We start from the raw sequence: 25,291 nt of genomic DNA, 5'->3' as shown, positions 1-25,291 counted from the left end.
TCCAAGTGGCAAGGTAGATTATCAATCTATGCATATTATTCCTAAATCCATGTCTTTGGTCAGATCTGATCTCTGCCCTGAGCTCCATTCTCAAATTTACGTTTGTCTGCCATATATTCCCACCAGGCACTTCAAATTCTGTTTAAAACCAAATTCATGATCTCCTAAAGACCTGTGGCTCCTCCCAACTGTCCTACTTTTGTTAGCCTAGGCGTCTTTTCCTCTACCCAAGCTTGAAACCTCTGAGTCATTCCTGACTTCTCCCTTTTCCTCATTCCTCACATACAATCAGTTGCTAAATCCTATAATTTTTGCCTTCCAAACACTTCTCTCATCCATGCCCTCATTTCTACTCCCACTAGTTCCATCAAATTCAGTATCCTCTCACCTCTTATTATAATAGTTTTCTAACTGGTTCCCTTGCCTTCAGTCTCTACTGTCTTCTAGCTATTCTTGATACACAATTGCCAAAACCATCTTCCTAAAGGCAAGATCTGACCATGAAACCACCCTGCTCAAACAAAACAAAACAAAACAAACAAACAAAATCAAAAAACTTCAATGACTTCCTATTGTCTAATACACTTCTTAATCCAATCAGCACGCTAGTATACTTTGGTATTTCAAGGCTCCACATCTTTATTGATATTGTTCCAAATAGTATATGTAGACATAAAAAGGGTTCAAGGAGATGTGTGTTAATTCATTTCTCAAACTGTTTTGATCTGGAAATATGAAGCAACACTCATTCTGGTTCCAGGAAACTAGTCCTGCCTAGGTTAGAATACCTAACAGGGAAGTTATATGTAGAAAATATATCAGATTCCATGCCATCTTGGGGAGGAGGGGGGAGGGGGGGGAGAAAATCTGGAACTCAGGATCATGTGAAACTGAGTGTTGTAAACTAAAAATAAAAAATCTTAATAATTTTTTTTTAAATTACCTAACAGGGTGTGGTATAACATAAGGCTGGAATGGTAGGTTAAAGATAGTTTGTGGTGCACCTTGTTAGAGTGTGTATTTGGTCTGGCCCATCTGTTCTGTCTTTGATTTCTTTTATATCATTTTCACTTCTTCATGCAGTACCCTGGGGCTTAGACATTAGAGTTCAAATGTGATGGGTCTACTGTCATTGATGAAGACAATAGTTTGTTATAGAATGGTTGACAGATCTTTTCATTTATTTATTTATTTGTTTTTTCCATTCTTTTCCATTCTTTTTCCATTTCCAGATCTTTTCCATTCTTTTCCTGTTTTTCTCCCAGTTTCATCTATAAATGTTGGTTCCAAGTGTCTTACAGTAGCATGGGCTAGCCGTGTTTTATATCCAGGTGAACAGAGAATTAGAGCCCTTCACAAATGTATCAATCCAGGACAAGCAGATCTAGGAAACTCTGAATACATCAATCATTAGTAGGCTGGATAAGAATGCATATAGAAGATGGTAGAACTCCTTTGATGCTCAGGAACCAAACCTAAGGCCTCTGCAATTATCTTCAATTTGTCCTTATTTGTACAAAGTTATATAGTTATTTGCATATTGTCTTCTCTATTAGACTATGAGCTCCTTGAGAGCAAGGATGGGTTTGTTTTTGTTTTTGTTTTTTGCCTTCCTTTGTATCTCCAGCAATTAACACAGCTCCTGGCATATTACAGCCCTTAAGAAATTCTTGTTGACTAATTGACCTCAGTTTACAGATGAGAAAACTGAAGTCCAGAGAAGGTAAGTGACTTGCTGGGTTTATACAAGTAGTTAGCACAGTATATGTATAATAAACGAAAAATTATTGCAAAGTAATTTTAGGGGGGTGGGAGACACTAGCACCTGGGTTCTCAGGAAAGGAAGTTGTATTTGAACTGAATTAGGCATTCTAAGAAGTGGAGGTGAGGAGAGAAAGTATTCCAGGCTCAGGGGACAGTTTATACAAAGGAAAACAGGCATGGAAGTTTGGCCATGGGGGTGGTGAATGGTCAGGATGCTAGTCTGGCTGAACTGAAACTAAATGAGGGGAGGTCATATATAGTTTGAGTGGCAGAGATTGGATATAACTGCATTTAGTCAAGTCTGGAGCATTAAAAAAATCCAGAAAGTTCTTCAAAAGAAAGGGAGACTCTTTGGAAGGAAGAGCACAATGAGAAGGCAGCGCCCAATTACCTCTGTCTATCACAGTATTATAGCATTATAGAGCTAGAAAGGCCCTTACAGATGATGTAGTCAAAAGAGAGAGTCAGAGGGCCTGGAGTCAAAGGCTATGGGTTCAAATCCCACCTCTGGCACTTATGATGTGACTTTGGAGAAGTTATTTCTTCCTAGGATACAGTTTCCTGATGTATAAAATAAGGGGGTTCAATTGCTAAATGGTCAAAGGACATGAACAGGCAGTTTTCAGATGAAGGAATTAAAGCTATCTATAGTCATATGAAAAAATGCTCTAAATCTCTACTGATTAGAGAAATGCAAACCAAAACAACTCTGAGGTACCACATCACACCTATCAAATTGGCTAACACGACAAGACAGGAAGCTTTCTCTTCAAATCTTTTCCTCTTCCTGACTTCCCCATTATTTTCAGGGACATCACTATCCTCCTAGTCCTCTAGGCTTGCAAAATCAGGTGTTATTTCCTCCTCGTCACTGTCTCTCACTCCCCATATCCAATCTGTTGCCAAGGCCTGTTGATTTTACCTTCATAATATCTCTCTAATACATTCCCTTTCTCCTCCAAAACTACTGCTACCTTTGTGCAGGCCCTCTTCACCTCACACCTAGACTATTGGCAGGAGTCTGCTACTGGTTTTGCCTATCTTTAAGTCTCTCCCTACTCCAGTTCATTCTCCACTCGGAGATCAAAGTGGTCTTCCTTAAGCACAGGTTTGATGATGTCGCCTGTCCTACTCAGGAAACTCCAGTGACTCCCTATCACCTCCAAGATCGTATACAAAACCCTCTGCCTGGAATTCAAAACCCTTCATAACCTGTCTCCTCCCATCTTGCCAGTCTTCTTACACCTTAAACCCTGCCATATATTCTGTGATCCACTGACACTGGTCAGGCTGTTCTTTGTACAAGACACTCCATCTTCGAGAATTTTATTGGCATGGTTCTCCATGCCTGAAGGTCTCCCCTTCTTATCTCTGTCTCATGGCTTCCCTGGCTTCCTTCAAGTTATAGCTAAAATCCTATCTTGTACAGGAAGTCTTTCCAGATTTCCCTCCCCTACTTTTTTCTTTTTAGCTTTTACAAAGAAATATCCACTTCAGAGGCATAAAACAAATATGCAAACAGCTTAGCTCATTTCCTGTAGGCAAACAGTCAGAGTCAGTTTAAATGCAAAAGAAGTGGTATATGAACATTTGCGCTAAACACTAACAATCTAGTGATTCCAGATTCCTCACATTAAACTTAATATCAGCATAGGACTTAATAATAGAGAGTCCTATGTTAGTTATTTCCAGTTTATCTTATTTATAACTTCTTTGTACATATTTATTTTTATGTTATCTCCCCAATTAGATTATGAGCTTCTATTGACTGACCCTATTAATAATTAGCTTATTTTAAGCATAGGAGTAATATAATGACCCCTGAAGTCCTAGTAGTTGCCTTCTCTTCAGCTTTAGGGAGTTTATTTTTAGAAGAAAAGTTCTAAATTCAGTCATAATCCTTCTGAGGCCCAAGTTGGGAAAAGTTCCTAACACCTAGGCTACTTACTATGGCTTGGTACTGTGTGCTAAGTGCTGGGAATGCAAAGAAAGGTTTGACAGTCCCTACTCTTAGGTGCTCACAGTCTGATGAGGGATACAATGTGCAAACAACTACATACAGAATATATGCAAACTAATCAACAAAGGGAAGGCCCTAGAATTAAAGGGGAAAGGTAGGATTTTAGCAAGGTATTGAAGAAAGTCAGGGAAGCCAGGAGACAGAAATAAGAAGGGCAAACACTACAGGCATGTGGAAAAGCCAATGAAAATGTTGGCTGGTGGAGTCTTGTGCAAGAAACAGCCAAAAGGCCAATGCCACTGGAGTATATGGGGGGACTGGAAAGGTGGAGGGAGGAGAATAGTGGGCCTGGCATCTAGTTGTTTTAGTTGTTAGTCAATTTTTTAGGTGTGTCTGACTCTTCAGGACCCTATATGGGGTTTTCTTAGCAAAGTTACTATCCTACCATATACACATAGGGTAAACTGCTCAATCAGGTGCCCCAGATGTGTGTATGAGGAAGGAAAATGAAAGAAGGGGAAACTGAGAGATCCAAGATAAACCAGGCTGACTTCTCAATTCTGAACAGATGTTGCTCTGGTACTGGATGGAGAATACTGCAGGGGTTAGTCTCAGACTCTGAGCATTGGAAGATGTCTTTGAAAATCTCCCTTCTCCCAATGCACACTGAGGGGTCTCTCCTTCCAAAGGCTGCTTTGATCCCAATTCTCCTAGAATGAATTACAATCCTTCTCCCAAACTCCCCAGGTCTAGAGACATTTGAATTTGCCCAGTCTGAGGTGTCAGGAGTACTCAATTCAGCTCTCATTCAAAGAGACATGGATTCAGTTGAGGAACTCTGGCCATACACCCAAAATGATGATTCTTCTTGGAGCTTCCAGAACACATGAAGGAAATCTGTATTTTTTTCTTACAAAAATTAGTCCAGAGATTGTCCCTGCTCTTAGAAGGAGGCTCTGGTTTCAGATTTTTGTCTCCTGCTAATTTGTGAAGTCAAAGCATAGGTGGACAGTTCCTCAGGACCAGTCACAAGGCAGGAAGTGGGGAATGGGATGGATTTCCATTCCATCTCTGGAAGAGACTAACATATCCTACTAGAAAGAACCAATCTGGGTCATTCACCCTTGAAAGATGAGGGTGGAGGAAGCTTCAGATTTTCAAGACAGCAGAGCCAAGAAGTCATGACAGTGTCCAGACAGGAAAGGTGGCCATCCTGGCCCTGTCCAAAGGCCAGATCCCTTCTTTTTCTTCTCCTCTTTCCTCCTCCCCCAGGATGGTTCCTTCTACTGTTCCCAGGATGGTCCAAGACCATCCAAGACCGCCCTTAGAATTCTGGAACCAGCCAACACCAGCTGTCACACTTCTGTTCTCAGGACAGTTCCTTCATTCCATCACTCAGAAATCTTCATTAATATCTGCCTAAGATTCATGAATTTGCGACCCTTGAGAATTTTAATTTTGAACTTAACAGTATTAGAAGTAGCCAGTTTGGAGCCAAAGAGGATTGTAGAGAACTGGAAACTAGGCTTCTCTCTCTGATAGGGTAGTCTTTATTCCTCTTCAGGCTTCACCCCTGACTTTTCTCCTTGACTCCTTACTTTGGGGCCAAGGTCTCCCACTACATCCTGAGCCATCTCCAGTCTTCCTGTTGGATATCTGCCCACAGGACTCAGATCGCTCTGGAGGAGAAAGTGGCGCTGTTGACTTTGCACAGACCACCCCCCTCCCCCCAATCAAAGTCAATTGCAAGTCATGTCATCATCTCCCTGCATTCATGGTTCTCTTTGAGAACAAAGGACAAACGACAACCCTACAATGGCCCCAGAAACTTCTCCATCCTGAAAGCTCATCCCAGCCCTGGACTTGACACATTGGAGGTACCCTGTAGCCCATCCCTCTGATTGGCTGTTTCCTCCTAGTACTTCCATTTTAAGGAAGATGCCTATGTTACTCACATCTTCATTCCTGACCAGGCTTCACTCCTGACTCTTTTGCCTGACTTTGTCTACAATGTTACCATGATGGATACTTTCATCTCTCTCTCCCTCCCCCACCCTTTTCCAGCTTCTTTTTATGTGTCTTCTCCTTAAGGGTAAGGATTTTGCTTGGATTTATATTCCTTTCTGCTTGGGTTCGTACTCCTATTACTCAGGACAGTGCTGGTACATGGTAAACCCTTAATAAATGCCTGTTGACTTGAGGAGGGTCACAGGACCTGGGACTGTGGGGACTGGAATTGTGGGAGACTGTGGTCTTCAAGAATTTGGGGTATAAGAACTCGAATTACAGAGGCTGGAATAACAGTGACTGGAACATGAGAACTGGGATTTGGGGAGACCGGGAATATGAGAAATGGAAAGATTAGAGACGTGGAGGATTCAGGATATGGGGGCCCAGATTGGGGGGGAGCCTATGACTCTGCAATGGGACTAGAGATATAGAAACTGGGATCGGACTGTGAGGGACTGGTGACATAGGGATAGTGTTTGGGGACACAGGGTGTGCTAAGTAGACTGGGGCTGTAGGGGATTATAGGGATGCAGAGTCTAGGGCTAGACCAGAACAATGGGAGACTGGTGACATGGGGATTGGGATTGGGAGACTGGGGAAGTGAGGACTAAGGATATGGAGGCTGGGATTGTTGGGGACTGAGGAGGTGGGGTTTGGGGACATGTGGCTTGAGGTCATGCGGGCTGGGGTCACAGAGGCTGAGGTCACGCAGACCAGCTCCATGACCCTGCAGCCGCTGGGCGGGGCGGGGACACGTGCGTGGGGCGGGGCCTCAGGCTGCTCGAGGGAGGGATGGAGACGGAGCCGGAGCGTTTCGTGGCTTCGGAGTCGCTCTAATCCGCGCCTCGCTGGCAGCCGGAAGGGGCAGTGCACAGTTCCGCCGGGCGGCGTGGTTGCTAGGAGGACGGTGACGTCGACGCGGAGAAGGCGGGACCAGGCGGGGCGGGGCGGCACGGGACGGGACAGAACGGAACAGGGACGGAGGCCGCGCGGCTCCGCCCGACGCGCCCGTTCCGGGACCATGGCGGCCTCGGCGGGCAGCGCGGCGCCGGAGAGGCCCGGGAGGCCTCGGGCCGCGCCACCGGCCGCCCTTCCGGAGCGGGGCGGTGGGAGCTGCGTTCTGTGCTGCGGTGACCTGGAGGCCACGGCGTTGGGCAAGTGCGACCACCCGGTGTGCTTCCGCTGCTCCACCAAGATGCGAGTCCTCTGCGAGCAGCGCTACTGCGCCGTGTGCCGCGAGGAGCTGCGCCAGGTGAGCTGGGGCTCGGCCGGCCCAGGGCCTGGACCCCTTAAGGCCCGGCCCGCGGTGGGGTGGGAGGCGGTAACAGGATCCCGGCGGACTCCCCGCTTCTCTCCTCCCTTCCCCTGGGGCCGCGCTGGCGGGGTGTGCTCCGGTAATGAGCCCCGGGCCGAGCAAAGTCTGCGGCCCCGGCCGGAGTTGTCTGGGCTCATCCCGACTGGACGGGGAGGGCCGGGTGGGGCCCGTGGCCGCGGGACCTTCAGCGTGAGGCCGGGCGCAGTCCTCAAGTTTGGTTGACTGGGGCTGACGGACGGTAGAAAAGTTGGAGAAGGTCGAGGCGGGTGGGTAAGAAGCGAACGGGCAGCGAGTGGTCTTTCTTTTCTCCTTTGGGGAGGGGACAAGAAGAATAGACTGGCTGGGTGTGAGTGTGAGGAGTGAGCTCGCCGCTTCTGGGAGGAGGAGGATGAGGCAGGATAGCATCCCAGTTGTGCAAGGGAGAAGGGAATATTAATGCAGAAAGAGAAATGGACTAAATTGCTAAGAGCTTCCTCCTCCGCTGTGGCGGTAATAAAGATAGAGAGGAGGAGGAGGGGAGGGAGGACCCGGCTTAAAGTGATCTTCATCTCGGGGCCAGGGTTAGAATTTGTGAATTTCTAATCTGATCCTCTCTCTAGGTCATTGTGTGACCTTGGGCAAATTACTTCTCTGAAACTGGATTTTTTTCTGCAAGGTAGTGGGGTGGAGGTGTTAATCTGACCTATCCAAGGATGGTGTTGAGAGAATAATTGAGGAGTGAAAATGCTTTGAGGGGCGAGATGAAAGGTACTGCATAAATGCAAAGTATTCCCCAAGTTTTCTGCTCTCTGGCTTGGTTTCTGAGTTTAGTAGAGACATTTCTTACTCTGTCTGGACTTGCATCTATGGCACAGTACAGAGGTGGAAGGTGATGACGAGCTGTAGTTTTCTTAGACACTTTTTCACAGCGTGACTCTATGATGTTCAGGTTCTAAGCCAGAAAAAAAAAAAACATCCTTGATCTCCCTAATTTACTGTTCTTTAAAATACTTAACTTTTAGTGTTGTGAAATCCCTCCCAATTATTAATGGGAAGCTTTGGGTGAGTCCCAGCAGGTCAGTCCAGGCTTTCTCATCACAAAGTGAATCAGAGATGGGTATGTGTGTAATTTTTTTTTTTTTGATGTGGGAACTCCTATTGAAAGAGAATCAAAAGAGGGACAGTCTGTGTGTAAGTGAATTAATGACACCAAGATTTATCGACCACTGACTTTGCCCAGCAATCAACCAGCCAATATATTAAATGCCTACTATGTGCCAAGCACTGTGCTAAGCTTTGGAGATGCAAAAATGGAAGGGAGATCTCCCCTGCCCTCTCAGAGATTACATTCTATTATTAGGATGCAGCTTAAGTAAATACAAGATATGTCCAAAATAAATGAACAGTGATTGGAGTAGAGGTGTCATTTAACCACTGGGGGAACTGGGAAAAAGGAGGGGGAGCCAGGGGGCCCAAATATCATGGGTGAGAAGGGAGAACATCCTAAGCGTGGGAGATAGCCTGTGTAAAGGCATGGAGGTAGAATGTCCTGACTAGTGAATAGTAAGAAGGCTAATTTGACTGGAGCTTTGTGTCTATGAACCAGAATGATGTGTTATCAGCCTTTCCGGAAAGATGGGCTAGAGCAAAATCAGAAGGGCTCTAAGTGCTAAAGAGAAGAGTTTCTATTTTATCCTAAATACCAAGGGGAACCACTGATGTTTCTTAAACAGAGAGGAGTGATATGGTCATACCTGTACTTTAGGGATATAAATTTGGCAGTTACATGAGGACTGATTAAAGAGGGAAGTGAGAGGATGCAGGGAGACCAATTAGGAGGCTGTTGCAGTAGTCCAGGTGAAGTGATAAAAAGCCTTAGACTAGGATAGTAGTTATGTGACTAGAGGAAGAAACTGATTTCAGAGTTGAGGAGGTGGAGAAACAACACTTAGCAATTGGATGTAGGGGGATGAGTGGTTTGAAGGTTTGAAAATGTCTCTGAGGCTGTGAAATTGGATTACTAGAAGAATATATCAGAAGTACAGGGGAGTTAGGAGGAGAGGTAGGTTTAGGGGGAAAGATAAGAGTTCTCTTTTGGGCATGTTAAATTTGAGATGACTGTGGGATATCCAGGTAGAGATATTCAGCAGGTATTTGGAAATAGGAGACCTGGACCTCAGGAGAGAGGTGAGATCTGGATATGTACATATGGGATTTATCTGTATAAAGATTATAGTCGAATCCTTGGGAGCCTCCTATGGGAACCTTTGCTAAAGGAGCTGTCCTTTGTAAAGTTCTATGGGGAGACATCTCAAACATCAATGAACAATACATGTGCTGGGAGAGAATTGTCATCTCAACCTTTTCTAACCTGGTTCTGCTTCTTGGTAAAACAACATGTTCCTGCTGTGTGCAAAGTTCTCTGCTAGGTTCAGGTGATAAAAAGACGTGTGCTACAGACCCTGCTCCCAAGAAGCTTGAAGTCTTACAGGGGTGAAAGACTAGACACAAATAACTATGCTACAAGGGAGAGTGATAAATGCAAAGAAAGGATCAGTACAGGCAAAGTGCTAGGAGAAATTTCAGGAAGGAGAGGTCGCTTTTAGGAAGATGGAGGAGGGAGATTGGACCTGAGTTGGGGCTTAACAGGAAGGAAGGGACTTCACTGGAGGAGTCCATTTGAGGCAGGAACTAGGACAGGGATATTTAAGAGGGGATGTCTAGAATGTGAGAGAGAAGTCCAGTTTCGCTGGCTGGCTTCTCAGGCCAAGATTTTCAAATACAAGATTTTCCTTATTTGGGGGATGGTATCATATAATAGATTTGTATTTTCTTGTCCCGTATGTTTTATCTAGTAACTCTGTGCATGTTACTGTATTGTGCAAACTTTTGTGTATCAGCATATGAAGTTTGGGGGGGGGGGACACAGAATACTCACTTAGCATGAGAAGTTTTCCTGATTTTTGCTTGACCTTCCAATCTTTGTAGCAAGTAGATATTTGAATAATGGTGCTTCCAGATAGCCTTAGCCACCACTAAGTAGCTTCAGTTTAATCCTCAACTTTCAAAAGATCCTACCCTATTTTGTGCTTTATGTGAAAATCCCTCTCTGCTCTCTCCCTTCCCCCACCTGCAGACACTACAGTTGTTTGTGCTTGTCATTTTTGTTAGTTTTGATCTCTCTCTTCTACTTCTATTCTCTATGTTGTTTAATTAGCTTGGTTTCTTCCTCTCAGAGTTGCAGCTTTGATGAACTCCACTCTCTGAGCTGTTTTCCTATACAAAATATCAGAGTGTTATGTGAGGACTCCTGCATCAGTGAAGCTTTTTGTTCATTCCATCCCATTTGAAGCCCAGCCATTGCATGTCTGTAGGCAAAGGATACTGATGGCATCAGAAGCTCATTAATTTGACTTTGTATCTGGAAAAAATGGTCTGGTTTTAAGGTGATTTTTGGTCAGCATCTTCTTCAGCACCTCTGAGGTTTCAAATACAAAGGAGGTTCTTTTATTCATGATGACTAGGATAGAGTTAAGGGGACTAATTGCCAAGTTTAAATCAGTTATTTCTACCACTTCAGCTACTAGATCTTTCTAAGCTGTTCACAAATCTTTAAAAAAAAAATCAGATTACTAAAATGACAACAGGAGAGAGAGAACAATGCCCAGTTTGAGTGATCAGCCTCTGACTAGCCTTTCACAATCTGGACTGGACAGTATTTAAAATGCAGAGAGAGAAAACAGAATCTTAGAACTAAGAGACCACAGATAAGGAGCTAAGAATTTAGAATGTTTTTCTTGACCCTGCCCTGAAATCAGTTTGAAAATTATTCCTCACTGCTTCCACATTAATTAGGAAGATTAGAATGAAGATTCTTGCTGCTCTTTGGTGGCAAAATATTTGCCTTAAAGACTAAAGGTGAGACCAGTGGTCTCAGTATTGTTTACAGGCTCTCATGTACCTGGATGGGAATTTAAAGTTGTAAGAAAGGAGTGTTGTTTCTTTTTCTGCTGCTGTTATAGTTTCTTTTCCAGTGGAAGAATTCCTTCCACGTAAGATCTGTTTACATGCTTTTTTGTGATTATATAAAGTTTCATAATGTGATGATCTTTTGACTGTCTGTAAGGCAGACTTTGTGTGAAGCCAGAAATCTGCTATTTATATTATTTTTCTAGTGAATATATTTCTTAGCAATGAGAATGTAGTGTTTTTCTTTTTAAAGTTCTAGTTCCAAATCAGAATTTTGAGAGTGCTTCTGTGTTCCTCTTGGGTTTACATCACTTTCATTTCTCACTGTATCCTTGTCCCTAACCCCTCCCACAGACCATTCTTTATAACAACAAAAAAAAGTTCATCACAACTAACACATTGAATAAGTCTGATACTCGTGCTGTGTTCTACATCCACAACCTTCCAACTCTGCAAAGAAGTTGGGATAAATATCTTCCAGTATCCTTTTAGGGCCAGACTTGTTCATTATCATTTCATAGCATTTAACTTCTATTATTTTTGTGCTTTCCATTTACATTGTTACAGTCATTATGTATATTGTTTTTAAGTTCTGTTTCATTTCAAAGTGGTTTATATACCTTTCCATGCTTCTCTTTATTCATCATATTTGTTGTTTCTTACAGCACATGTACCATACATCCTTTAGCAATTACCCAGTTGATAGGCATGTAATGTATTTCCAGTTCTTTACTAACACAAAAAGTGGTGCTATAAATATTTTGGTGCATATGGAGTGAGATCCCTATTTTTATAAACAGTTTCATCAGTTCAACCAACAAATATGTACTGAACGTCTACTGTAGTCTAACCCTAGGCTAGGTATCCTGGGGAAATAGGAACTACGTAAGACTAAAGCATACTGAAGACATTGCTTGGGGAGAAATGCCATTTGAGTTGAATGGTGGTGATTTGAAGAGCAAGGAGAAGATGCCTTCTTTTTCTGGTGACTGAATTGACAATATAGGTGGTAGGGACAGGATCTGGTACAGGAAGTAGAAGAGTCAAGGACCAGAAATTAGGATTAAGAACCGAAGAAGATGGCATTTTAATGATAAAGGCAACAGTAGTCATCACCACTGCTCCACAGAAAGACCTCTTTGTTAGGAGCTAAACTGTGTCTTCACTTTTCTTCACATTCTTCTTCTTACCTGGGTATGAGTGTTGATTGACTTAAGAAAGATGTGATTCCTGCTGTCTGGGAATTCACAGTTCGCCACAAAAGTCACATCTCCATTTTGAATGCCAGTTGAAGGAAGTAGTATATTCTATGACAAAGGTACATTTTTAACCTTGGAATATGGCCTGTGATTTTACTACCAATATATTCAGCTTCCTGATTTTGTTTTATTACTGCTATTAAGATTAATCTGAAAAATAAGATTAGTCTGTTTTCCTTTAGAACATTTCCTTTTAGCACATAGATGGCTTTGGGGTGGAGTAAAATTTGAGACAAAAAATCATTGAGTAAGAATTGGAAGGAACCTTAAAGGTCAACTCTTCAGACTTTAATATGCCTAATTTGAGGTAATGACAGGACACTCTAATGATAAGGTTTTGGCAGCAAGAAATATGAATCCAGAGTGCAGAGGTGGTATCAGGATCAGAGAGATGCTTTAGAGTCAGAAGTTATCCATCTAGAAATTGAGACACCTGGTGGTAGCCATAGGAATGACTGAGGGTACAGAAAGAAGGGCCGAGGACCAAGGTCTGAACTCCTGGGAAGCCAAGATTAGGAATGGTAGAGGTGAGAGGAAGAAGTAGGGAAGAAATCAGTAAGGTACAAGGTAAAAGACTGCTGCGTAGAAGAGGAGAAAGAACGGGGCCTCGGTGTCTTCCCTGAGTAAGATGAGGAATAAGGAGGAGTTGACAGTTCTTCAAGCTAGCAAAGCTGGCAAGCAAAGAATGGTAGCCTAAAGACATAGTGCGAGTTGTTAAATGAGTAAATGTGCTAGGGTGAGATGTTAGAAAGGGCAAGCATGAAATTTACCTGCTTGAGGAAGGGGGAATTAAGTTCCTCCCCTCTTGGAGCCCTCTATTTGCTTCATACTGGAGGTGTTGCTCTCTGGGTTGGAGAAGGCCTGTGAATCTCTACATTTGAATCAGGGCCATCCAACCTTAGGTTATCTTAGGGCCACATCAAAATAAAATAATTATTCGAGGACTGCACCCAGAATAAAAAATACAGTACACTAATAGAAAGTGGGGGAAGCGTGAAAGCAAACACAAAACAACAAAGGGACAACACAACAGTATAAAAGGTAGGTATATACTGACTAGTCTGCATCGAACAGAGGGAACGTATCCCAAAGATGGACTGAAAATTCCGAGCCATATGTTCTGTCCGTAATACTGCTTAAAAACACCAAAGAAAATCAATATCAACGAGATTATTAGTGATGGAATTAAAAAATCTAATATGCATCCCATGCAAATTATTATTTTATTTTTTAGCTCGTGAAAATTAAAACCCACAGGCAGGGGCCGCATTTTGGCCAGCCCTGATTTGAATAAAAAAAAGAACTTTAGTTCTTCAGAGTTCCGACTGGGCCTGGGGAGAGGAGAGCAAGGATTCCCGGTGAAGAACTGGAATAAGAATATAAAGAATATGGATGACTAGGGAACTGCTGGAAAGTGGTTGGTGGTCTGTTTCTTGAATTGGTAATTTGGTAATTGTTCATTTGAAACACCGATTGAATTGATGTGTTTGTCCAAATATCCTTGACTCCTTAACTTAACTAGAGTAAGAAAGTAGAAGGTCTATGAGTAAGACTCAAGGGAAAAACTGAAAGCGTATTTCTACCTGACTGCCCTTTGAAGGTTGTCCATGGGGCCTCCCCCATTGGTGAGCCATTGAGGAGGGGATTCCTGGAGGTGGGGAGAAATGGGAAGCCTTCACAGACTGGGGGGAGGGAAAATGTGATTAGCAATCCAGCTGATTTTGGTCACTCTTCTTTGATACCTCTGAGATTTCAGATGCATTTAAATAAAGTTTTGCTATCCATGAATATAGCCATCACCTAAGGCAGAATGGTACATTTACTTCTTGAGGGCAGTATTGAAATAAATTCAGGAGAAAAGCCCCCCTCAAGATTTATTCCATCACTCACTCTGCTCACCCCAGGTCTCATCATATTTACTCTGCTGCCAGATTAATCTTGCTAATGTACCATTCTGTTCCCATCAATATCCAGTTCAAAGACCTTCTAGGGCTTCCCATTTGCCTGTAGCAGCTAAGATTTAGAGAGTACTTTAAGATTTGCTAAGAGCGGTAGGTATATTGTTTAATCCTTATAACAATTCTAGATGTAAGTACTGCTATTTCCATTTTATAGATTAAAATACTAATATTTATGATAGTAATACACATTTCCTTTCCTCACACTTCTCAGCCCTTTGACTCTCACTCAACTCAAAATAGCCTTCTTCAAGTTATCAGTGAATTCTTCTGATGGTATTTCTGAAGGCCTCATCCTTCTTGACCTTTCTGCAGCATTCAGCACTGTGGAACACCTCGAGTCTAAGGAAAACCATCGTCTCTTGGTTCTGTTCTGACTATTCTCCCGGCTCCTTTGCTAGTTAATCTTCCATCTTCTTCTTGGTAACTCTGGGCATGCCCCAAGGTCCCATCCCAGGTGCTCTTCTCTTCTCTCACTACCCTCTTAGTGACTTCATATATTAGGAAGGCAGAATTTATGATTTCAAAGAGAATCTCATATGTGCCTAAAAGGTCCGGAACCGCAGGATATAAGGAATTCTCTAGGCAGAAGGCAGGAGAACTAAAGCATGTATTTACACTCCACAGTAACAAGCCCACAAACCAGCGTCCCCATTTTGATATTTTCATCAAAAGCTTCCAGGCCCAATAAGTCCGCCTCACAAGGGTAACCAGGAGGCCACAGAGAAGTGAGATGGTGTAAGGCAAAATCGTATACATGCTTCCCCTCTACGGTAAGAAGATTACCCACTGGCCTCCAGTCAGCTCTGCTACCGGCAGCTCAGCTTCCGCTGTAGGCATCTCTGGCTCCAACCGGAAAAGGAAAAAGGGGTCTTCAAGCTGTCCTCTCCCCTCTTATAGAGTTTTTGACATCATCAAGCGCCGCCTGAATGACCAGGGCTGATTGGTTCTTGACTTGGCCCCTCCCCCTAGCGTAGACCAGGTTAACACACCTCCCCTCAGCCAGCCCCATGACTCATCACACTGGAAGTTCTCTGATTCCTGGCATGGTCGCTGGGCTTCCTGCCCTGGAAGAGCAAGCCCCAGTGTCCAGGGAAGCTCAATGAGGTAAGCTGAGTCATTCAAAGAAAACAAAGTCCACTCTGGTTACACTTCATCAGCTCCTGTCAGTTCACTTATCATCTTTGTGCAGATGGGTCTCAGGTTGAAGGTCCCCAGGTTCTCTTCCTGAGCTCCAGTCCCTGCCTCACCAGCTGAACTGCTTCTTGAACATTTTGAACTGGCTGTCCTGTCAGCATCTCAAACCTGGCATGTCCAAAACAGAGCTGCTTCTTTTTCTCTCCAAACCTACTCCTCTTCTAGCCTTCTGTCTTCTGTTGAGGATATCTTCATCCTTCCATTTGCCATGTTTCACATCCTTGGTGTCACGCAAGACTCCTCCCTTCTTTGCCCCACATAGCTAGTCATTTTCTAAGTGTTACTGATGTTTACCTCCATACAGTCTCTCACATCCATTCCCTTCTCTGGAGACTCACGTGGCCACTGCTCCCCTTGCCTAGACTATTGTAATAGGCTCCCAACTGGTCTCCTTGCATCCAGTATCTCCCAGCTCTAATCCATCCTTCACATAGCTGCCAGTGATTTTCCTAAGGCACAAATCTGATCTTGTCACTTCCCTATGCAGTAAACTCTGGTGTCTACTTACTACCTCCAGGATCAAATCTAAATTCCTCTATTTGGCATTTTTAAAGCCTTGGACATGTGGCCTCAGCTTTATTAGATGTTATTCTTGGGCCAGCCTGCTTCCTGCTTCTGCCATAGGACATTTCATTGCCTGCCTTTTTCCCCTTTGCATAGGCTGTCCTACCCTCAGGCCTAAAATATATTGCCCACCTTTTCTTCTTAGAATCCTTAGCTCTTTTCAAAGTTCAGGTCAAGAATCACTCCTTCCTTCCTTCCTTCCCTCCCTCCCTCCTTCGTTCCCTCCTTCCCAGGATAAAGTGACTTGCCCAGGGTCACACAGCTAGTGTCTGAAGCTGAATTTGACTTCAGGTCCTCCTGATTCCATGCACTGCACCACCCACCTGCCCCAGGACCACCTTTTTCTAAATGAACCCTGTTTTGATTCCTCTAGCTTTTAGTGCCTCTGCCTCTCAATTACATTGTATTATTTTGTATACATTTTATATACAAAATATGTATGTATGACATTGTCTCCCCTGTTAAGTTCCCTGAGAGAGATTGTTTCATTTTTGTCTGTCTTCTTAATAAATACTAGTTGGCTGATTACAGACTGAGGAAACTTGAGGGCTTGGAGAAATTAAATTACTTGTCTAAGGTGGTGAAGCTAATAAGTATCTGAGGAGAATTTTGAAAATAATTATTCCTCACATTGGTTTGTAGAGAATTGTTCAAATTTCTTAGCATCGTCTTCAAGGGCCCTCCATATTTTGCCTCCAGTTTACATTTTCAGTCTATCTCACACTACTCATTCTGCTCTTCTTTACATATCTTTTGTTCTTACAGACTGGATTATTCTCTATCCCTTGTTCTCTTTGCTGGTTGCTCTTGTTTGTGCCTTTTCTCATTTTCTCCCCAGTTTCTGGAATGGATTTCTCCTTTTCTCTCCCCTCCAGTCTTTTCCTAACTTCATGGACTAATAAGTCAGTTAGTTGTCTTGTCCTCCATAAGTCCTCTTTGATCTCCTGGATGGAAATCTCTCCGCCCCCAATTTTTCAGCCCTTCAGAGCTTTCCTTTACACTTCCATTTCAGTCCGTATTGTAGCTATTTATGTATGTGTCTGATCTACCCTACTACTTTGTAAATTCCTTCAGGGCCAGAAGTTTCTTATCTTAGCCCGCTAGGACTAAGACTATAAACTTGACTTGTCTGTGTACAGATTGCAAAAGGTAAAAAGAGATAAGGAGGAGATATGAAATAAGCTATTGTTAATATGTTATTGCAAATAGTTCTAATTTTTGTTACATTTGTGTATTTTTTGGCCTTTATAATAATTTATTTAATGAAAATGAATGTAACTAGATAGCAACTCTTATCGAAAAGACTCCTCTTTTCAGCCATACATGTACCCTGCTTGATAGTCTTCCCATTGTGTTCCCTCTCCCCCTGTGTCCCCAGTGGAGATGGACATTTAGGGTACTGAGAGTGTTGGGTGTGCCTGGATTCTAGCTTTTCTCTAGAGAGCTCTGGTTAGGCAAACTTATATGCTGATGTTGGGGGCAGTTACTCCTGTGTGCCATTGTTTAAGGAAGAGGTGTTCATAGAGTTGTGAAACAGTACAGTGAGCTGTACTCCACATCAGTTAAATCACTAATGACTTGAATGGTCATGATTCTAAGACCCTAGAGCCACTATGTAGTATATAGCTGATTGGTGTTCTAATTTTATCACATTGAGCCACCACCAAGACATTCCTTTCTTTGCAAAAACTAGTGAGGCAGGCTTTCTGTGCTATTGGAAGAGGTAGTAGTAATATTCTTCCCTGGTTTTCTGTGTTGGAAAGCACCTCACCTGCAACTCAGATGATCTCAGTTTCCTTAAATGTAAAACTGGGATCATAATAATAGCACCTACCTTGCAGAACGGTTGTTGAGAATCAGATAAGACAATCTCTGTAAAGCACTTAGCACAGTGCCTGATACATTGTAGGCACGTAACAAATGGGAGTGGAGGGGCGCAGAGGAAGGAGTGTGCATCAACTCATTTATTCTGCAATGCCTTTATCCTTTCCACGTCTCCCATTTCTTTTGGTCGAATTCCTAGTTTTAGTCAATAAATATTTATTAAGCACCTGCTATGTGCCAGGCTGTGCTAAGTGCTGGGGATACAAATATGAAAAAGAAAGTTGGCCCTTGCCCTCATGGAGCTTGCAATCTAATGGGGGAAGGCAGTACACAAAAGAAAGCAGAAAGGGGAATGGGAGTAGAGAAGCCAGGAAAGTCCAAAATGAGTGCAGCCAGGTGGGAAATGAGAATCTGAGGAGATGTTAGTCTTTATCCCCCTCCTTAAATAGAAGTGGAAGAGTTCATCCTCTAATCCAAGGGTCAGAGGGTACTGATGAGGTGTGACTGCCAAACACGTCCCATAACTGATCTTTTGTTCCTTTTCCATGGGTACTCTGGGGCACCTAACCTTCTCTATGCCCATCTCAAGTTCTGTCCTGTGTTACTTGTTATTTGTGTTGACATCTTTTCTTCCATACTAGATTTCAAATCCCATGAGGGGCTTGCCTTATTTGTCTTTGTACCAAGCACTGAGCACAGGGCTCTGCACAAAATAAGTACTTAATACATATCTGTCAGATTGGATTGAATTGTCTCCTATTCACTGCATCTTCACTGATGCAAGCACTTTGCTAGGTACCATATAAGAGTTACTTGCAAGGACCTGGCTCGGGCTCAACAGATTCTTAAGATATAGAAATAAACAGAAGCAGGAAAAACAAAGGGACAAAACATGGAGAAATAGCATTCTTTGAAAACAGCATTGCAGAGGTGGGGGACTGTGGATGTGACATATTCCCTATACCGTCATACTTGGTTGTTTAGAATTTATTCATTTTACCGTACTGCTTTTTCTAAACCCTTTTTTAAAAAAATCTTTATGTCAACAGCTGTATAGCAAGTTGGCAGGCCAGGTGTTGATGAAAACAGTATGACTTCAGTTCAGATCTTCAAGTAGATGGATTAGGTGGCTGTGCTCTGTCCTCTGCTTTTTCTCTAATGCATGTTACAGGTAGGACAAGAAAAGACTGTGGATGGATCTGCTGTTCTAACCCTCCAGGCAGGAAACAAAACCAAACAGATTAAAAAAAAAGCCTAGCACTTTATGATTGGTTACATTTTTAGTTCCTCTCTAGCTTTGGGTTGGGAATTGCAAGATATGTGTAAGGCAGTGCTTTGATAGGAGGGCTTGAGGCATTATTGAGTGACTGGGGGGGGGGGGTATTCTGTCATTTTTTATCCAAGGGAGGAAGTTCCTTTGGCAAGATTCCTGAAGCTTCCCCCTCACTGTCTTGGGGAATTACTGTGCTACCTGAACCACTCTAGATAAGGAGGTATCTAACTTTAGGATTAAATCTCACTCTCTTTGACTTATAATGAACTAAATTTGGTTTCGGAATTAAAACTCACGCTTCAAAGAGCAGTCTGTTCCAGAACTTGTTGTGTAGCATACAAGTCCTTGTTTTGTAATCGTGTTATTGTGTGGTTTTCAGGTGGTCTTTGGAAAGAAGCTTCCCGCATTTGCAACAATCCCGATTCACCAATTGCAATATGAGAAAAAATATGACATCTATTTTGCTGATGGAAAGGTTTATGCTTTATACAGGTGAGATGAAAATTCCTTGGTCCTTCAGAATTTCTAAAGTCCCTCATGTTCTATGGCATTTTATAATCTTTTTAAGTTATATGCATATTCACTTTCACTTTCTCTTACCTGTAGTCCTGTGAGATAGAGAGGTTGTGCAGCATTGTACAGATGAGAAAACTGAAGTCCAGAGAGGTACACAGCTTGTGCAAAGTGACAGTGGCTGAGTTGGGACTGAATCTAGGCCTCCTGACTCTTAATTTTCTTAATTGTACTAAGTAAAGCAATAAGTGGGTTTTAAAAAAATATTTTATCCTCAATTAAAATCCAGATCATGTCCTCATGTAATAAAGGGCTATTTCCAAGCCCTGCTTTGGTTGCCCCCTTATCTTGAACACAATGAGAACCTCATCTGTGTAGATATAATTTAAGATTATCCATTTCTAAAATGAGAGGACAAGACTGAATGATTGTCTCTTCTAGTTCCATTCACTTCAATCTAAGATTGTTATGACATTGTTATGACCTGTATAAAGCAACTTTCCCTTCCCTCCTCTTAGCCCTCCTCCCTTGTCCCCATTTCTTATTAAGTGTCAGTAAAACTAGTAAGCAGTGTCACGGGTGCTGGTTTTCCTTTTAGGAAGTTGCTCCAACATGAATGTCCCCAGTGTCCAGAACAGCGACCTTTCAGTCTGTTTGTTGACTTAGAGCAGCACATGAGGAAACAGCATGAGCTTTTTTGCTGTAAACTGTGTGTGAAACACCTAAAGGTGAGTGGGGACAATACAGGCTGGGCCAGGAGGGGAAAGAGGAGAATGTCCTTGAAAGCAAAGCAAAGGAGTCCTTCTCCCTTGATCAGTCACTTCATGTGCCATAAAATGGTATTATTGAACCCAGACTCGAGCCACCTTAGATGGCTCAGAAAAGTGCCTCCTGTGGCATCATTTTGCTTTTGAGTAAGCTAAGGCCACAGGAAGTTGATTTACCTAAGCTCGAGCAAGGTAGTAAGTGTGGGAACTGAATGCTCTGTGACTATAATGTCCCAACTTGGCCTTCAGTTGAGACTGAATCTCCCTATTTTCTTTGCAGAGGTAGGGGACTGTGGGTATGAACTATTACAGACATAAGTTGGTGTTAGGTGGTTTTACCTTTTTTTCTTTTTAAATATTTGTTACGAGGATTGGCTTTCTTTTATGAAAGTAAGAAGAAATATATTCAGAAATGAAAGTTATGTAAAAACAAAGAGTTCTCCATAAAAATTCGGTTTAATGAGGGGAACAGAACCAAAAGGTCATTATACACGATTACAGACACACGGTATCTGTAAGGTCTAACTTTGAATAGGCTTGACTCTCATCAATACAAAGTTTAAAGACAGCTCCAAAAGACTTGTGATGGAAAAAGCTATGCACATCCAGAGAAAGAATTATGGATTCTGAATGTAGATTGAAGCAAACCTTTTGCTCTCTCTCCCTTTTTCCCCTTTTTTAAAAATTTGGTTTCGTTTCTCATTTCTAACAATTCATTCCATTGGTTATAATTCTTCATTACAACTGGACTATTATGTAAATAAGTTCAATGTGAAAGTATATGTAGAACCTACATTGGATTACATGCCGTCTGGGGCAGGGGTTGAGGGTGGAGTGGGAGGGAGAGAAAATTTGGAACCCAAATTCTTGTGGAACTGGGTGTTGTAATCTAAAAATAAAAAATAAAGCAAAAAAAAATTAGGTTTAAAATATCTATGATTTTCTTCATAATTTTTCTTCAAATCTCAGCTCAGACTATCTCTTTTATGAGATTTTTCCCCTTCACTCTGGCTGCTTGTGCCTCCTCACTCAAATAGCCTTGTCATTTATTTTGTATATACCTATACATAATATATGTATATCTTGTCCTCCCTGATGGAATGTTAGCTTCTGAAGGTCAAGGATTGTTTAATTTCTGTCTTTGTATCCCTGGTCCCTAGCACAGTTCCTGATACATAGTAGGCTCTTATTTAATGGTTTTTGATTGAGTTTATGTAGGATATCACAAATAACTGTGATACGAAATAGATCGTTAAGTGCCTTAGGGAAGTGCTAACAATATTGTGGAAGTCCTCTGAAAATCATTTTCAACTGTAGGAATTCAGGAAAGGCTTCATGAGGGAAGCAGCATTTAAACTTGAAGGATGCATTGAATTTCAGCAAGGAGAAATGTGTAGGGTCAGGGTTTAAATTGTTTTTATTAAGGAGAACTTAATCATCAGCAAAAACATCATATGTGCAAAAGAATAATAAAAAGACTTATGTTAAAAAAAAAGCTGAAGCAAGGTGTTCTGACTTTCTCACCTTGTGCAGCTCCTCATTGATGTCATCTATTAATCTTTGAGGCATTCTCCCTCCTTCCTTTATGAATTCAGTACCTACCTGTCTTACATTATTCCTTCTTCATCCTAACATTTGCCTTCATCTTTGGTGATTGAATATCTGGTCACTTTGAGCACCCTGACCCCGAAGTCTGTCAGCTACAACTCCTATAACCCTCCCCTATATTGTCTACCTTCTCTGTTCCTCTTCCTGAATCATTGAACCCTGTTGAGGGAAGGTACAGAATGATACAATAGTAATCCTAATGATAATAAAGGCTAACATTTATATAGCACTTATTATGTGCCATGTACTGTGCTAAGAGCTTTACAGTTATCTCATTTGATTTTCACAGTAACGGTGGGAGGTTGCTGTAGGTGTTACTGTTATTCTTATTTTACAGAATGAGAACCTGAGGCAGATGAAATTAAGTGACTTGTCCAGGGTCACAAAGCTAGCAAGTATCTAAGGCTGGATTTGAACCCGGTTTTCCTGACTCCAGGCTCAGCACTCTATGCTTACACCCATCTAGCTGCCCTTAGTAGATTGGGTCTAGTACATATTCGTGTTACCTAACCCCCACTGAGCACTTGTTACTGCACAGAAATCCCCTATTTCATCCCCAATCCACATTCCCCACAGTGGTGATCAGACCTTCTCTTTCCTTGAGATTTTAGCAGCTCTACACATACACACACCTGCCCGTTTAGGTAAATGCCCTTGTTTATTACTTTCCTGAAATTGAGGCTTTCTGTCATCTCTCTCATCTTCTGTGATGAGAATAGGAGCTAGCATTATAGCAACAATGTTGCCAGCAGCTCCTGTGGCTGTGTGAGACCAACAGCATGCAAAAGGGCTCCTAACCCAGGTTCTTTGATCTGCTTTTCTAAGGAATGCCACTTTAAGGTGTTAACACTTTACCTGCCCCATTCAAACAAAGGCCTTAAGTACCTTTAATGAAAGGTACAAGCATTTATTTTGCTCTTTAAGATTTGCGAAGCCATGTACAACGTAGTATCTCATTTTTCCTCATAACAATCCTGGAAGGGAGGTGCTATTATTATCCGCATCTTCCAGATGAGGAAACTGAGGCAGAGGTTAAGTGCCTTACCCAGGGTCACACAACTAGTGAGTTGAGTGTTTGAGATTCAAACTTAGGTCTTTCTGTCTCAAGTGCTCTCTCCACTATGTCACCTAGTTCCCATCTTCCACACCTCCAAACTTCTTTATCTTCACCCATTTTTTCCTGCCTTGCTCCAGTCTCAGAAGAGAAAGTCCTTCTCTGCTTGAGCTCTTGGTTATCCCACACCTGCCAAATCATCAGGAATTTGCTTTGTTGAGTATTTCCTCTCATTTTCAGGCTCACTGTTCTTAGGCTGCTTCTGTCCTTCCTACAGACTTCCTCAAGTTTTTCTGTTATTAAACAAACCTTTTCCCTTGACCTTGCCATTGAGCATTATCTTGTGCCCTTTTCATGCTTGTAGATAGAGTAGTCTGCCCTCTCCACCTCCACTTCCCTGCCTTTTAACTTCTCAACCCCTTGGGTTGGGCTAGCCCTACCACTTTATTAAAACTAGTCTCTTCAGGGTTTAAAGTGAACTTAGTTACTAACTCTGGTGACTTTTTCTCAATCCTTATCTTTGATCTTTTTATAGTATTTGATCCTGAAAGTTACTCTGCCTTCCTAGGTCCTGTCTCCTCCACTCTTGGATATTGTTCTCTCCTCTCCTGGATCTTCCGTTTCCTGTCTCACCATTCTTCCTCGATTCATCCCCTTCTTCTGCCCCCTAATTAGCAGTGCGCTCCCCAAGACCTAGGTCATCCTAAATATTTTCTTCATCGTTGATCCCATCCCTTCCCACAGCATTAGTCCTCTCTCATCAGAAGACTCCCAAATTTCTCTGTATTCAGAGGCCACCCGATTAGCAAGTTGGCAGAGTAGTTTTTTATATTTTTAAATTTATTTTTTAACCATTTCCCAATTACATTTTTAAACAATTTTAACATTCATTTAAAAAAATTTTGAATCCCAAATTCTCTCCCTCCACTTGCCCCTCCCCAGCCTCTTGAGAAGACAAGCAATGTGACATCAATTATACATGTTAAGTCATGCAAAACATATTTCATATTAACCACGTTACAGAAGAACACACGTGAAAACACAGGAAACATAAAGAAAGTTTAAAAAGTATGCTTCAGTCTGCACTCAGAGTAAATCGGTTCTTTCTCTAGAGTGGATGGTATTTTTCATCATGGGTTCTTTGAAATTGTTGTGTATGATTGTCTTGATCAGAGTAACTAAGTCTTTCATAGTTGATTATTATTACAGTATTGCTGTTATAGTAGTTGTTTTCAACATAACTCTCCTACTCCAACAACCTTAAAAAAAGAAGTACTCCAAAAGAATACTTTCTTAGTTGTTTCAACAAGGAGAAGATGGAAGCACCTCCACTCCAGGTAAAAACCCTCTGAAATGACAGCCCAGAATCAAAATTCCTAAGGTCTCTTCTCACCCCAAGTTCACCCTGCATTTTCGGTGTGGCCAGAGCATCCTGATGACCTCGTGTTTCAAGCTGTGGGCTGTGGTAGCCTCTAGTCCAGGGGTAGGAAACCTGTGGCCTTCTAGGACCTCAAGTGGTGGCCCTTTGACTGAATCCAAACTTCACAGAACAAACTCCCTTAATAAAAGGATTTGTTTTGTAAAACTTGGACTCAGTCAAAAGGCTGCACTTGAGGACCTGGAAGGCCACGTGTGTCCTCAAGTTCCCCACCCCTGCATCTAGTCTGTCCCCTTAGGACAACAACTCTGTTGAATTCCCTCCTTCCCTACCCACATGATATTCTCTTTGCCCACCCCATCCCCCAACCCCATGCTCCAGGAAAGGTGGAAAATCATACTTCTCCTCCTTCTATCCTGTGCCCAGCCATAGGATGGAGGTTGGGTGTTCAATATTGAATTCAGTGGTGGAGGATAGAGGTGCCATATTTCAGAGCTGGTTAAGAGGAAGAGTCTTCCTGGTGGAGTTTGTACAATGCAAGGACCCAGCTGAACTCCTATGTCCTTGGGGGTTCAAGAAAGCTAAGAAGAAAATAAATGCATTAAAAAGGGAAGGGGCTTGTCATTAGCCTAGCTTCCAGACTTATAAAGACAAGGAAAAATAAGAATTTCCCCATGAAAGGGATCACATTTGTGTTTAACCTTCTTGACTTATTTTCATGTCCTGGACCCCTCCAGCAGTCTGATGAAGCCTATGGACCCCTTCTCAAAATAATGTTCTTAAATGCATAAAATAAAATGCCCAGAATTACAAAAAAAAAAAACAACCAAAAACAAAACCTCTAATAATCCATGGGCCCCAGATTAAGAGTTTCTGCTTTAAAGGAGTGTGAGCCAAAA

The 25,291-nt window shown here is 42.4% G+C and overlaps 1 protein-coding gene across 3 annotated transcripts in view; it reads left to right on the top strand.

Annotated features, from left to right (window-relative positions):
• Positions 1-6,699: 6,699 nt before the first annotated feature.
• ZNF598 (zinc finger protein 598, E3 ubiquitin ligase) overlaps positions 6,700-25,291 on the top strand; it is a 31,560-nt gene continuing 12,968 nt past the window's right edge. Inside the window, exons 1-3 of one of the 3 annotated variants that reach the window (XM_036738840.1) lie at positions 6,700-6,986; positions 19,452-19,564; positions 20,184-20,313. In XM_036738840.1, the coding sequence (XP_036594735.1) occupies positions 6,756-6,986; positions 19,452-19,564; positions 20,184-20,313 (474 nt within the window). In that variant the 5' untranslated portion in view covers positions 6,700-6,755. The remainder of the gene's footprint in view (positions 6,987-19,451; positions 19,565-20,183; positions 20,314-25,291) is intronic. The other 2 variants (XM_036738841.1, XM_036738842.1) reach the window with 2 other exon arrangements.

This window comes from Trichosurus vulpecula, chromosome 9, assembly GCF_011100635.1.
Source record: "Trichosurus vulpecula isolate mTriVul1 chromosome 9, mTriVul1.pri, whole genome shotgun sequence".
NCBI classification, from domain to species: Eukaryota; Metazoa; Chordata; class Mammalia; order Diprotodontia; family Phalangeridae; genus Trichosurus; species Trichosurus vulpecula.
The sequence above is the reverse complement of the archived record's forward strand: the minus strand, read 5'-3'. Positions and strand labels throughout refer to the sequence as shown.